Source organism: Corvus brachyrhynchos, unplaced genomic scaffold, assembly GCF_000691975.1.
Source record: "Corvus brachyrhynchos isolate BGI_N302 unplaced genomic scaffold, ASM69197v1 scaffold114, whole genome shotgun sequence".
Lineage (NCBI taxonomy): Eukaryota > Metazoa > Chordata > Aves > Passeriformes > Corvidae > Corvus > Corvus brachyrhynchos.
This window is the reverse complement of record NW_008238337.1, coordinates 8,783,519-8,797,414: the sequence shown is the minus strand read 5'-3', so window position 1 is coordinate 8,797,414 and position 13,896 is coordinate 8,783,519. Positions and strand designations below refer to the sequence as shown.

The following is a 13,896-nucleotide window of genomic DNA, read 5'->3' as shown; positions in this document are numbered from 1 at the left end:
GGAGGGTAATGTGGCCAAATGTCTTCCAGAAGATGGAGAGACCACTGTGCACTTCAAACAAGCTTCAATTTGGTTTTCAATCTTGTTCCACTGTTCTTTCCCTCTGCTGTTTTTCAGGTACAAAAGCTGCTCTGTATGTGTCCAGTGGATTTCCACGGGATTTTCCAGTTGGATGAGCGTCGCAGGGATGCAGTTATTGCTTTAGGAATCTTCCTTATTGAATCTGACCTTCAGGTATTTTTCGCACTTAGGCTACCTATTTGCCTTCAAAGATCTTGGATTAATTCAAGTTTAGTTGTTCAATGAACGAAAAGTTGGTATTTGCTCTTTATGAAATTAGATGAAAAGATCAGAGATAAAGGATGGATGCAGTCAGGAGAGCAAGGAAATACTGATAAGTGTGATAGGCTGTAGCCATGGCACTGCCACAGCCAAACTGCTGCTGTGTTTTCTGGTCATCATGGCTTAAGCAGAGAAAGGAAAGAATATTCAGGAGGATTTGCTTAAGCCAGATGTGTCTTTGCATGTTCTTCCCCACATGCTCCTGACTGACAGGGATGCTCCGGTGCACTCCTGAAGGCCAGGTCTGCAATAGGCCCTTTCATGCCAGGATAAACAGACAGGGCACACAGGCTGCATTGTACACAAGCATCCCTTCTGTGTCTGCCAGCAGGGCCAGGACAAGCTGGTTCTCTTCCCTTTGACTGCTGGGCCTGGTATTGTTCTGTGCAGGGGAGAGGAAGCATGGACACAGTCCCAGGTCCAATGCTATTAGACCTCACTTTAAATTCTTTCACATTGTTAAGGTTTGCATCAGGCCTGAATTCCCTCCTGTTTAGTATCCATGTGCTATGGTACAGCTTGCATGGATATTAGGTACCTTGTTCTTTTTTCTTTTTGTGTTTGAGGTTTGTTATAAGGCAGCTGTGCTGGGCTTTGATTTGCAGGTGAGGGAGCTGAAGTGTTACACGGATGTGCTAAGTGACTTGCATAAGGCTGTGGGATGCATCACATATACTGAATTGGCACTGTCACTCTGAATTTCTAGCTGTCTTAAAATTATTTTGGGAGCTTGCTGTCAATTAATAAATTGTCTGGGGTTAGGTACTGTTCTGGAACTCTTTTCTCCAGCTTTTACAGAGAATGAACTGTTGTCTAGAATGAAGGGCTTGGATTTAAGGCACTGAATTGGGTTGCTTTCATTTGCTTGTTTTGAAATCAGTTTTGCAGTAGTCAAGAAGCCTGCGGAGTAATCATTAGAAACAAGTTCTGTGTGTGCTAATGTAACTTTACCATATCTCTAAAATATCTTGAGATTATATGGTTCAGCTTTTCTTCTCCATTTTGAATAGAATCTTTTCTCCTTTAGCACAAGGATAATGTGGTTCCTTACCTTCTCCGGCTCCTGAAGGGTCTTCCCAAAGTTCAGTGGATAGAAGAAAGCAATGCACGGAAAGGCAGAGGTGATGTTTGGGTTTTTTGATCTTTCTCATGGAACGCCAGCCAGGAAATAGAAATAGCAAAGGTTGTTTGGGACATGGTTCAAGGGGAGCGGAGAGGTCCTGTTAGGTTCTTACTTAGCTCCTGGCTTGACAGCCTTTAGTATTGATTTTCTTTAGAAGCCAAAGGTAGTTGAATAGATCCCTGTTTTCCTGCTTGGCTGCTTTTTGATGAATTGCACTTTACAAATAGTTCCGTGTTCAATATATTTTGTTACTAAACTGGAGAAGATTGTGTAGTAGTTAGAGAAGTGGAACATGAGATTTATATGCTCTACTTTTAGCTCTGATGCTTAGTTGCTGTTTAAACCACTTCATTTTTTGCTCCCTTAATGCCTCTTAAAATTAATATAAGAATACTTTTATATAGTATTATATAATTAAAGTTTATTTGCAATTAGTTGAAAGCCTGGGAAAGTTTTTAATTATTCTTATTTTTCTTTAAACATTTATGCTGAAATGATGATGTTTAGAGTGCTTCCAAATTTTTTATGTAATACTATTTTTGTTTACAGTCAGTCTCAGAACTTTAAGACATGGGAGTCACTTATGTCTTCTTGCTTTATTATAATTTGCTCTTTCTGTGTTGGTTCTCTCTAACAAGGCTTAAGTGGCTGATTTTCTCTCCATTACTTTGCAGGTTTGCTTCCAGTGGCAGAAAACTTCAGCTTCTGCTTGGTGACGTTGTTGTCTGACGTGGCTTACAGGGATGCATCTCTCAGACAGCAGGTGGAGTTTGAGTTTGTGCTGTTGTATTACCCAGTCCTCCAATGCTGCAATCCTGACTAATATCTGGAGAGGAGCTTAGCTGCTCCCTGTCAGCAAGGGGCTGATTGCTTTAGCATGTGCACTGATGCATTAATTTGCTTGTGTTAATAGTCAAGTATCTAGAGGAAATTCATAGGTCTGCAGTTACTTTTGGGTGTCATTTGCTGAGCCCAGAGTTTTAGAATTCCAGTTTTGATACTGAGGTTGGGAGTGCTGCAGTTTCACTGTATAGTACTTGCAGCTCATTGCAGACTTTACAAGAGAAGCTCTGTAACCTGAGTGAGGGCAATGTAATTTAGTCACACAGCATCAAGAAACCTTCACAGAGGTGCTTACATTAATGTTTACAAGTTTCATTTGTTCTAATGATCTGGTGTAAGATAATGATATCCCTTTACCAAAAGATATTTTTGTATGTCTGTCTTGATGACTTTAGATTTTGGATGCTGTTCTACAAGTAATGCAGTTCCTGTTGGGAATGTGCCAGACGCCGCAAATGCATGATAAAGGTAGTGATAAAATAGTTACTGTATTTGTATCTCCTGTCCTCTGAACTTCTCTTGTGTTTGTTTGCTGGTTACCAGGATCAGTCCTGAAAAATGAGTTTTGTCTTTCAGCTCCCCTTAGCACTTCTCTATTCTATTTGTTGCTGACTGGTAAATAGAGAAGCAGAAGTATAGTAATTTGTGATACTTTCATGGTTTTTCCTCTGCTTGTACAAATCAGTTGTTGTAAAGCAGTTTAGGCTGAAACAGTTCAGTGAAGTGGTAGCAAAACCATGAAGAGGAAGTTCTAAGTTACTGTTAATGTGCTGTTACATGTGGTTTTCTTTTCCAGAATATTTATGCAAGTATGCTGTGCCCTGCCTGCTAGGAATTTCTCGAGCCTTTGGTCGCTATAGCAATTCAGAGGAGGCTCTCCTTTCAAAGCTTTTTCCTAAAATTCCCCCACATTCCCTGAGAGTTCCAGAAGAGCTTGAAGGAATTCGCCGGCGATCCTTTAATGATTTCAGATCAATTCTTCCCAGTTCTCTGCTCACTGTTTGCCAGGAAGGAACACTAAAGAGAAAGGCTAGCAGTGTGTCCAGCATCACACAGGTTTGTATGACTTGCTCTGTGTTGGAGTCAGTGCGTGTCAGTGGAGTTAACACTTAAGCCTGGATATGCAGAGAGTTTCTTAATACATTGTTTGACCAAATACAAATATCTTTATTTTGGTTCCACAGCTGAGCTTCAAAATAGTTTTGTGTTTTCTGAATTACAGAACAATCAGTGACAGTTAAAGTAGCAACTGTACTAGAAGTCTTCACATGGAGCATTTGGCAAATCCCATTCCGTGTGTTATTATCATTAAAAACCATTGTAATGTGTATCTGTAAAATTGGGAAGCTGGCACCTAGTGGCTGAAGTTTTCATAAGAGGATACAGGAGCTCTTCCTGGTTTCACCAGGAGCTGTGGATGTTCATTGTCTTGGGGGAAGACTGGATTCAGATGCTGGGTTTGAAGCTGCAGATTGTTATTGGCATAGTTTCATACAGCAGAGGAGTCATCATTCTGATCTCTTCCCTTTAGTCAAAAGCACTGAACTGGCATTTTTTAACTTCCCATTTTTGGCTGGAATTGAGCTGTTAGACCCAGCAATATGTAGTTCCTGTTAGTTTTGCTTGAAGCTGTGTTTCATTTTAAAGTGTACAAACTATTCCCTGACAGGTTTTAAAATGTTTTATAAATATTTTCTAAAATACGGCTTTTGTGCAATGTTTCAGGTTAGTCCTGAACGTGGGATTCCCCCTCCCAGCTCTCCTGGAGGATCTGCAATTCATTACTTTGAAGGTAGATTACCTTGCAAGGAACAGTCTGTGATTTAGGGGTTTTGTTGCTATTTGTAGAAAATTGAAAACAAAAAACCTTTTGACCCCTTTCTCTGCCCTTTAGAATTCTTATAGGAATTCAGTGGCACATGCCGGGTAGGGTTTTTTAAAAAATTGTGGTTTAAAGACAGTAGGAAGTAATTATTAACACCACTAATTTTTCACTTGTTTCTTGATTCCCTTCCTGCTAGGCAGTGCCTGGTACTGGAGAGCTTAATTCAGCTAGGCCAAAAATATTTCAGGAGATTAGGCTGAGTAACTTTGAGGAACAAGTGTTAATATTGTGCTTCAGTGGACAACTACATTGTAGGTCTAGGGTCTGGAATTTTGAGGCTTGTGGCACATTGTATAAGTCCAAAACAACTGCTCCATTTGGAGTAAGTGTGATGTGGGTCATTGTGTAAGACCCAGTAATTTGCTGACACAAGAAATACTAAAGGAGACACTGGGGTTTTTCACTAATGTGCATTAATTACTGTATCATAAAAGGCCAAAACGTGAGAAAGTTTCATGAATTAACATACAAACTCTTAACCACTGAGTTGTGGTAGAGCTCCAGCTGTGAGTTCTAAGTCAAAGCAGGGCTTAGAAATAAGCTCTCCTTCATGAATCATGTGGAGGACTAGCTCTGCATCTGAGCTGTTTTGGTGTCTCTGGTTTTGTCTGGCCCTTTGAGGTTTTTAACAATTTGAACTTGCTCTGTTCCTGGGCCATTCTCCTCTTTCAAACCCTGGCTTAAATTAATTTCTTCCACATTGCTTTTCTTTTTCCTTCACATTGTTATTTCTGGAGGCATCTCTTTCTCAGTCATATAATAGGATTGCAGGGTAATTCTTAAATTGCCAAGTAGGAACACACCTGTTTATCTTCTGTTTACCGTGTGGAACCAATGTTGTGGTTCTTCAATGGTTTGAATTAAAAAAATAAACAAAAGCCAAGGCTGCAGGTTAGAGAGATGCTGTAGTAGAACAGAAATAATCTTAAATCTGTAGGTGAATAGTGGAGAACTTTGTAAAATTTTTGGAATTATATTTTGGAATTATTTTAGTTGTCTTTCTGTTGGTAGAGTTATGATTATTCCAGTCAGGATTTTATTTTCAGTACTAACTTCTACCAAATATTTTGGCTACAGTCAGTCCTTGTATTACTTCTGTTGATATAGGTTGTGATAGTCTTGCCTTCTGAAGATGAGTAGTGACCTTGGTTTTATTCTGGCCAAGGCTAACAGCTTAAAAAAAAGAACCAAGGACTTTCTTTTTTGTTGTCAATAAATAGTCTTGCTTGAAAGCCTGTTAATCACAAGAACATTACTCTAGCACAGCCAGCTGAGCACTTCAGAAAGGCATGAGATGTAATTTCTCAAGAGGAAACAGAGCCAAGAGCAGTTTGCTGAGCAAGTTGTTTGCTTAATAGAGTATTTCAATCTGAAAAATAATTTGATTCTCTTTGCTTTCAAATTGCAGTGGTGAATTGGTGCCTATTCTAAGATGAACACTGTGCCATGTGTTCATTTCATCTAATAGAGGGGAAAACCTTGCAAGATAGTTTTGACTTAACCTGTTCTTTGCATTTCTGTGCTTCTGATCTAAAGGGCATTTGCAAATGTTTTCAGGTAGATGCATATCAGTAGTGTGGAAAGATTTGTCAGAAGTATCTCTGACCTGCACACGCATTATTGTAATGAATTCTCTGTTGTGATAGTAAACTTCTAATGACAATTGTATCATAGTTTTCTCTCTTGATTTACCAGCAGCTGAGCTCAAATGCACCTCTGTCAAGTTAGACTGTGTTGGAAAGAACTCTTTTGTAGTGGCTAAATGTTTCCATTAAAGAAAATTAATATCCTTTCTCTCCTCAAACTTGTATTTCCATTATTTTTTTCTGATCAGGTTCATATCTTCCTGATGGGAGTGCACTGGATCCTGATTATTACTTCTCCACAATCAGCTCCAGCTTTTCAGTTTCTCCTCTCTTCAATGGTATTAACAATAAAGAGTTTAACATCCCACTGGAGATGCTCCGACAGCTGTTGAACATGGTACGTGATGGCTCCTTATGTAGACTGCAGTGACACTGTGTTCTAGAAATAGATGCAGTTTAAATTTAAGCTTTTAGAATTGCAAGTAAAACGACAGCCTTTGTCTCTCAAGCTTTGTGTAATGTTATTTTTATGGCATTTAATGTCACGCTTCAATAGCGTTCCTGAAAAGCTCTCATATAAACCGGGCAGAATTTGGAAAATTAAGTAAGCTTATGTCAACTGCTTCCTGCTTGAGTCTTGCAGACCACTTGTTCTGGTGTAACCTGCATAATGCTAGTTGCTGAAATAGAAGATTGGGTTTTGCTGTTAGAGTGAGACTCGTCCTGAAGGGTTTGTTTGCTGGGAATTCACACAAGTGACAGAAGCTGCAGGCTCTGTCCGCTTCTGGCATCAGCTATTCTGGAGCAGCAGAGAGGCTCAAATGTTCCTATTGCATCCGTAATTTCATCTGATGCATTGTAGTGAAGTGACTTGTGTTTTCTGTGCATAGGCAAAATTGTATTAAATGATACTCTCCTCCTATCTAGAGTCACTAACTCTAGGAAGCACTACAGGAAACTAACAGGAAACATGCTGTTTTAGTTTGATTTTTTTTCCTCCATAGGTAAAGCAGATCGTTGAGGATTCTCTTCTGAAGACCTTAGATGCAGTTATAGCTGAAGTTACAGAGGTGTGTTTTTACCTTCCTCCTTTAATTACTTTAATGCTTCATTTTTTGCTTTATTACTTGCAAAGTTAGTATTTTACCTATGTAAGGTATGCCTTTGCTTTGCAAAATGATACTAATTTCCTTTTTTGACCAGTTCTTTCAGTGGTTTAAATCTAGCCTTGGACTGTGTAAAAATGGTGAAGGGAGGTGACACTTTTCACTAACGTTGGAGGAAATAGTTAGTTTCCTGCATTAGCTCTGTTGTCCTAATAAATTACAGCATTGGTTGCCCCAAACTGGTTTACTGTAGACTAAGGTTGTTCTTGCATATTTCAGTAACTTTTTTTCACATATATGAAATGCATTGGTTGTTTTCACTTTGTGGCTTGGAAATCAGTGCTGCTCTTCAAGGTGCCATTACTGAGTTTGTCAGTGTTGCAGTTCATGAACTTTTACTTGCAGAGGTGGCAGACTTGGTTCTTTAGGTCTGTGAGTCTTTGTTTCAGAACAAGGACTTGTTTCTTGTTCTCCCCTCCCCTGGGTGCAGTTCTGTCACAGCCTCCACCACATTTTATGGAGTTTGCCTCATTTCCTCAGGGCATAAAGCTCTGGTGAAAGGGGCGTGTGCTGAAATGTGTGCAGAAATGACTCTGCTCTGCTCTCAGCCTCCCATCGAGCATTGCCGCATTCGAAATGTAGGTCTGAGTGGAGACAGCTTCAGCCTCTCTGCTATCTCAGTAAAATGAGAGCTTGGAATCCCCCCCTTTTTTCCCCTTTTTTGTTTTTAGCCCCATTGTTAGAGAAACAGACGTGCTCTTCAAATCAAACTGACTGAATCTTGTTTAATGCACTGAATAGCTGTACTTTTTCTTTTGTTAAAAGTAAAGGGGGAAAAGCTGAGGTTTCTTTTTGTACCTGTTTTAAAGGCTTGTTTACATTGTAGAGGTGGAGTGAGATTTATTTATTGATATAATGGAGAATACTTTGTTTTGAATCTAGCAGATTGCTTCTTTTCTCTTTCAGACTGGTACTAGTACAGATCTCTATTACAAGGCTTTCAGTGACCCTCTTTACCTTGCTCAGTTTAAAATGCTGAGAGACACACTATACTATATGAAAGGTATAGTACTTGTCATTTTTTAAAATTTATCCTTCATTATGTTTAGGATTACAAACCATCATCTGCTTTGTAATGAGTGCTTGAACACTGGGTTTGCACTTCCTGGGAACTCTACTTACGGTATTAAATTTGTATTCTGAAATGTTTCCATATTAAAAGGTGCTATGAAAGTAAGAAAAAAATATTATGAGCGCCATTAAAAGGATTAATAGATGGCATTTGAATTGTCTGTTCGCTGGTGGACTTTGTTATGAAGTTTATCTTTTAGACAGGACATAAACTTGATTAAATAATATCATCTATAATGTAGCAATGAATTTTATATATGCTGTTATTCTGATACACTGACTTCCATCTTTCCAGGATAATGTTGCTTCCTTTTCTTTCTTTAGACCTTCCCAACTCATTTGTGAAGGAAGTCCATGATTTTGTGCTGGAGCAATTCAACAGCAGCCAGTCAGAACTTCAGAAAATCCTCCATGATGTGGATCGACTGCACAATGAACTGAGCCCTTTAAAACTGCGCTGTCAGGCCAATGCTGCCTGCGTGGATCTCATGGTGTGGGCTGTGAAAGATGAGCAAAGTAAAAATGCTCTTTGGTCTCTGCAGTGTCTGTCTGTTGTGTTCTAAGTTGTAGAAATACTTACAGAGTAGATGGTGCTCAGAGAAATACTAAATTTCAGTGGAATACTTCTTGCTTTTAGAATACTAGAGTAAAACTTCCATCAAAAGGTTGTCAGATTAGTTGGCTGGGTAGTTAGACATTTCTTTATAGAAATGGAGACAGAAACTTCCTATTACTTATCTCAAGGGGATGCTATAAATGCTGAATTACATACAGCTATTTATTTTCTAGTTTCTGTTTTATATATTGCTCTTAATGTCTTAAATATTTCTCAGTGGTTCTTTTAAAGAAAATACTTTTTCTCCATTGCTAGCAAGATTGGGAAGCTCTTTCTCACTTTTCCTCTATTTTCTTTCTGTTGTAAATCTTACATCCAGTGAATATGTGAAGGATTTTTTTCCTTTGGACATTGCAATATTTGATTTCTGTTCAGTATGAAGTATGCTCAAAATCAGCTTTAAGTACTGTCATTCTTTCAGTCAGTGTTTGACTGAGCTGTTTGGTGCAGCTACTAAGTTTCTAAAACTGTTTTTGCAGAAACAGCACTAAGTCTTATACTACAAGATTGATGCTTATAAATTCTCTCCGTTTTTTTAGAAATTCCAGTAAGCACTGAGTTGTGTGTGGCCTAATAACAAATCTAAGATAAATTTTTCTGTTGGATTTTTTAATTTAAGGTGCAGAAAACCTGTGCATCAAGTTATCAGAGAAGCTGCAGTCAAAAACCTCAAGCAAAGTCATAATTGCTCACTTGCCACTGCTAATTTGCTGCTTGCAGGTCTGTCTTCACAGTATTTGTCATTAATTACTGTAATTACTCACCGTATCAGTGAGTGAGAGTTTGGGGAGTTCTACGGGCTGCTAGAACACTTTACCTGCTATTTTTATTACTTTCATCACTGTCTTCTACATTTGCATTTCAGAGATGTGGTGTGAAAACAACTGCTTTTAGAATTTTCTTAACTCAACTACTTCTTGAAGAATAATATCTATGAGGGCTTTTTAACCAGTATTTAATTTCTGAACTATTTAGCTCCTTAGTCCATTACACAAATAGTTAAAATATTGGGACTGGCAGGTCACTGAGGTTTTAGACTAAGAAAGCCTTGGTTATTCTAATTTTTATGTCTTCTTATTGGGCACTTACCCATAGTTGTACAAATTTGTTTTTTTACACCACATAAGTAGTAAGTTGTCAGGTTCCTTCAAATGTTGGAACTTGTACAGTAATTTTGTTTTTGGAGAGTACAGTTCCTTTCATGTAACTCCTGTGAAAACACAGAGGAAGAGAGCAGCCAGGCTTGACTGGTATATGACACACTCTAGAATAACCTAGAACAGTTAGAGGCTTAAAATGTCTAAATCTTCTGCTAAAAATTGAATCTCTCAAAACTATGTAGGATTTGGGGTTTTTTCTGTTTTTTTGTATTGAGCTCAAGTTGCAAGCTTGCAGCTGAAATAAAAATAGTGCTGTTTTATTCTAAAGCTATGTTTTGTTGGGTTTGTCTTGTTTTGGTTTTTTTTTCCTTTTTAGGGTCTAGGTCGTTTGTGTGAGAGGTTCCCTGTTGTGGTTCACTCTGTCAATCCATCATTGAGAGACTTTCTTGTGATACCTTCCCCAGTGCTTGTGAAACTTTACAAATACCACAGCCAGTATCACACAGGTAAAGGAAAAAAGCCTCTGCTCCAGAGTGATTGTTTTTCAACTTGTGTGGCTTGTTCATACTTTTTGGTATTTTGTGGTGATACAGCTGCAGGTGGAAATGGAGATGGAATTGAGTAATTCTTTTTTTGGAGGTGGAGAGGAGGAAAGCAAATGAAATTCTGGTAGAGGTGTATCTAAGGGTAAACAGTAGAACTGCTGGGTCTCTTGTGCTTGCACTGAGTGCTTCTGTCTTGAATGAGGCTCTGCAGCCAGAACCAGCACATAATTATCCTCACAGGGAGGGAAAAGAAATCACATACCCAGTTGGAACTGCCCTTGTTTCAAGCTGAGGCTGTTGTGTCTAATTCTCCTACAAAGGCTGCTTCTGTCTGCCCTGTAGCCTGCTTTGCACTTTGGGAGGCAGCCACTGGGTCTGTCCAAAGCTGCCTCTTCTCCACAGTGAACTAGATCACGTACCTCCAACTCCCCATACACATCTTGTGCTCCAGCCAGTGGCTGTCTTGACATTTGGCAGATTTTTGTTGTTGTTTTTAAACCTTAATATCAAGTTATGATTTCCAGAAGAAAAATGTTTAATTCTAATCACTTGCTGATGCAAAAGCAGTATTGTAATGCTAAAGCAGTACAGTAAAGTAACTGACTAAATTTAGGAATAATTTAGGAATAGTCAAAGGCAGTAATGGCTTGTATAGCTCATCACGTGGTGTTGATTTCTGTTCTCCCATGTTCTTAGTAGGTGGGAATGACATCAAGATTAGTGTCACCAATGAGCATTCAGAGTCCACTCTAAATGTAATGCCTGGCAAGAAAGGTCAGCCATCCATGTATGAGCAACTGCGTGACATTGCCATAGACAACATCTGCAGGTAAGAGGGGGACTGGCACCATGCTGAACATGTGCTGTTTCCCTGGCAGAAAAGTGCTGTGCCCATTTAGAAGGTGCTGCTCTGTGCTGCCATGAAGTCTTTGTGCCTTGTTTGGTCATGACTTCATTTTCCTTCAGGCATCTCTTGGTTCTGTTTATGGCCTAATTGTAAAATAGTAATTCAGTCTTATTGTTTTGCTTCCCACATCTGCTAGTCACCATTTTCAGTAGGTAAATGTTTTTGTAGATACTCAGTAGGTTTTTTTTTTTGTTTTGAGCTTAGATTATCACCTTGAGTGAGCCTCCTGTAACAGAAGGATTGTCACACACTTGTGTGCACAGTGGTTATTCTTCCCTTTTAGACAGCTACAGAGAGCTAGAGGGAAGACAGATAGTTGGTGACTAGAGACAAGGAATTAAAGTTTCAAAGTAGTGGATTCCGAATTTACCTTATTGCATATTCCCATCTTTATTGTTTCTGGAGAAAGCAGAAGTAGAAACTCGGCTCAGTTTTTAAAATGTATCTGCAGTGTTCCTTGACAATCAGTTCTTACTCTTCAGTATAAACCTGCTTCCCTTATATATAGATGCATTTACAGTAATTAAAAGTGGTATGTTTTATTGATGCGTTATGTTTTTTCTGTCCGTTGTTACTCCAGGTGCTTGAAAGCTGGCTTGACTATAGATTCAGTGATTGTTGAGGCCTTTCTTGCCAGTTTATCCAACCGTCTGTACATCTCTCAGGAGAGTGATAAGTAAGTTGTCAGTCATCAAACCAATTTTTCTTTCACTCAGTGAATCTGAGACTTATTCTAAGATATAAGTACTGGCATTATTTTAGAATTGAATGTCTCTGAGATTAATGGGCTTGTGTGTTGGGTCAAGATCTTCCCATGCCAAGTCTTTGCAGAGCTGAGCCCCTGTTTTCATACTGAGAGGCATGGATTCAGTTTTAGCTGATTGAGTCAACAGATCTTTGGTGAATATTAGCCAATTTTGAGTCCTCAACTGAGTGATGGTTTCTCTTTCGGCTTCAGCTGTCTTTTTTTTGTCTAGACATACCATGTCACTTGTGGCATTTGACTTGCTCTGCTCTTAAGAGACTCACCAACCAAGAAGTCTCATGGAGGGGCTTCTGTAGTAGCTGGTCTGACTGTCTTAGTATTTTGCCCATCATTTTTGCCTCTTTTTGTTGTTATTTTTAGAACAGTTTGTTCATGGATTAGTGTGGATTTCTTCAATAATGAGTTTGGGAGAGGTAATTTTTTATTTTGAAAATCAACTTGTGCAAATATATCCTCTAATGTGGCAGTATTAAAGCTGTTAGTGATGTATAGGAGCTGTTACTTCCTTATATGAAATGTGACCGAGGTCTTGACAACTGTTGAACAGTTACATTTGTCACATTGGGGTTCTTTGTTTTCCTAACAGGGAAGCTCATTTGATTCCTGACCACACAATTCGTGCTCTAGGGCACATTGCAGTGGCACTGAGGGACACCCCAAAAATGATGGAACCCATCCTGCAGATCTTACAGCAGAAGTTTTGCCAGCCACCTTCTCATCTTGACGTACTCATCATTGATCAGCTCGGCTGCTTGGTCATCACTGGAAATGTAAGGAAAGAATTGGCCAAGAGAATGTCAGTTCATGATCCCTTTCCTTTAGTTAAATGGAATTGTATTTTAGGAACTGCATTTGCAGAAGGCTTTTAAAGCTTTCCTTTTCTTCACCACAGGTAGACACTTGTACAGTCTTTGTGATATCAGAAAACAAAAGCTGTGATAACATGTAAAGTGCTGTCCCTGTAAAGAAGATGACTCCCCATAGAAAATAAAAGTCTTTTTAAAAAGAAGACTATAAAGCCCACCAAACTCAATGTCTTCAAAAGTTATTAGGTTTTTAAACTTGCTCTATCCCAAATAAGTGGGGAGTATTTTCTTTTTGTATCAGTAATTAACTTTCAAAGTCTTGTAGGTTCATACATTTGAAAGTGTGGAAGATTGTCGTCTTCAGTTATACAAAAATTAACTGACCTTTTCCAAATGTCATTTGTGCCTCTGAACAAGTAATTAATTGCCAGAACTCAGAAGTCTGAAAAAACGGTTTCCATCAGGAAGGCAGAGTTAAAGATCATAATAAATTTTGTAACATTTGTTCAATTAAAAACATTCACAAAAGCACTTTTACTGTTTGTTTCTTGGAAGCTGAAACCATTACTCAGGCTGTGGCTGCACACCTATTGGAAGAACGTGGTAAAACTTAGAATTTACAGGGCTGTTCTTTAGAGAGATTGTATTGAATTTACTTAGGGATTTGGTTTTGGTTTTTTGCAGCAATACATTTACGGTGAGGTGTGGAATCTATTTCAGCAAATCAGTGTTAAAGCAAGCTCAGTTGTTTACTCTGCCACAAAAGACTGTAAGGACCATGGATACAGGTAACACTTAGCCGTGTCCCTTAAATGTATGAAAACTATATCAAATACCCTTTGTGATGCTTTGGGGTTTTTCCCACTATGAAATTTGCATTTTTTACAACTTTGAAGGTTGTAAATTGTACTGTTCTTTGTTCTTTCATGTTAAAAAGAAATAGATTAATTAAAAAATAATAGCACTTCAATATGCAGAGGTTCCTGAAAATGCTTCTCACTACAGGTAGCATTGATAACTTTTACTTCTGTAAGGAGTCAGTGTTTGTAAAAGATAATTGACATTGATAACTTATGTTATCTGTAATTACAGTAATTAATCTCTTACCCCAGAAAATCTGAGAGCGTGGTTTGTTTCGTT

At 38.6% G+C, this 13,896-nt stretch overlaps 1 protein-coding gene across 2 annotated transcripts in view; it reads left to right on the top strand.

Annotated features, from left to right (window-relative positions):
* The window catches only part of PI4KA (phosphatidylinositol 4-kinase alpha), a 53,319-nt gene that overhangs the window by 727 nt on the left and 38,696 nt on the right, over positions 1-13,896 (top strand). Inside the window, exons 2-17 of one of the 2 annotated variants that reach the window (XM_008634118.2) lie at positions 118-234; positions 1,370-1,463; positions 2,140-2,228; positions 2,704-2,776; positions 3,105-3,364; positions 4,034-4,100; positions 6,028-6,176; positions 6,784-6,849; positions 7,852-7,948; positions 8,341-8,532; positions 9,252-9,352; positions 10,109-10,238; positions 10,974-11,106; positions 11,765-11,860; positions 12,537-12,720; positions 13,441-13,544. In XM_008634118.2, the coding sequence (XP_008632340.1) occupies positions 136-234; positions 1,370-1,463; positions 2,140-2,228; positions 2,704-2,776; positions 3,105-3,364; positions 4,034-4,100; positions 6,028-6,176; positions 6,784-6,849; positions 7,852-7,948; positions 8,341-8,532; positions 9,252-9,352; positions 10,109-10,238; positions 10,974-11,106; positions 11,765-11,860; positions 12,537-12,720; positions 13,441-13,544 (1,934 nt within the window). In that variant the 5' untranslated portion in view covers positions 118-135. The remainder of the gene's footprint in view (positions 1-117; positions 235-1,369; positions 1,464-2,139; positions 2,229-2,703; positions 2,777-3,104; positions 3,365-4,033; positions 4,101-6,027; positions 6,177-6,783; positions 6,850-7,851; positions 7,949-8,340; positions 8,533-9,251; positions 9,353-10,108; positions 10,239-10,973; positions 11,107-11,764; positions 11,861-12,536; positions 12,721-13,440; positions 13,545-13,896) is intronic. The other variant, XM_017734980.1, reaches the window with a different exon arrangement.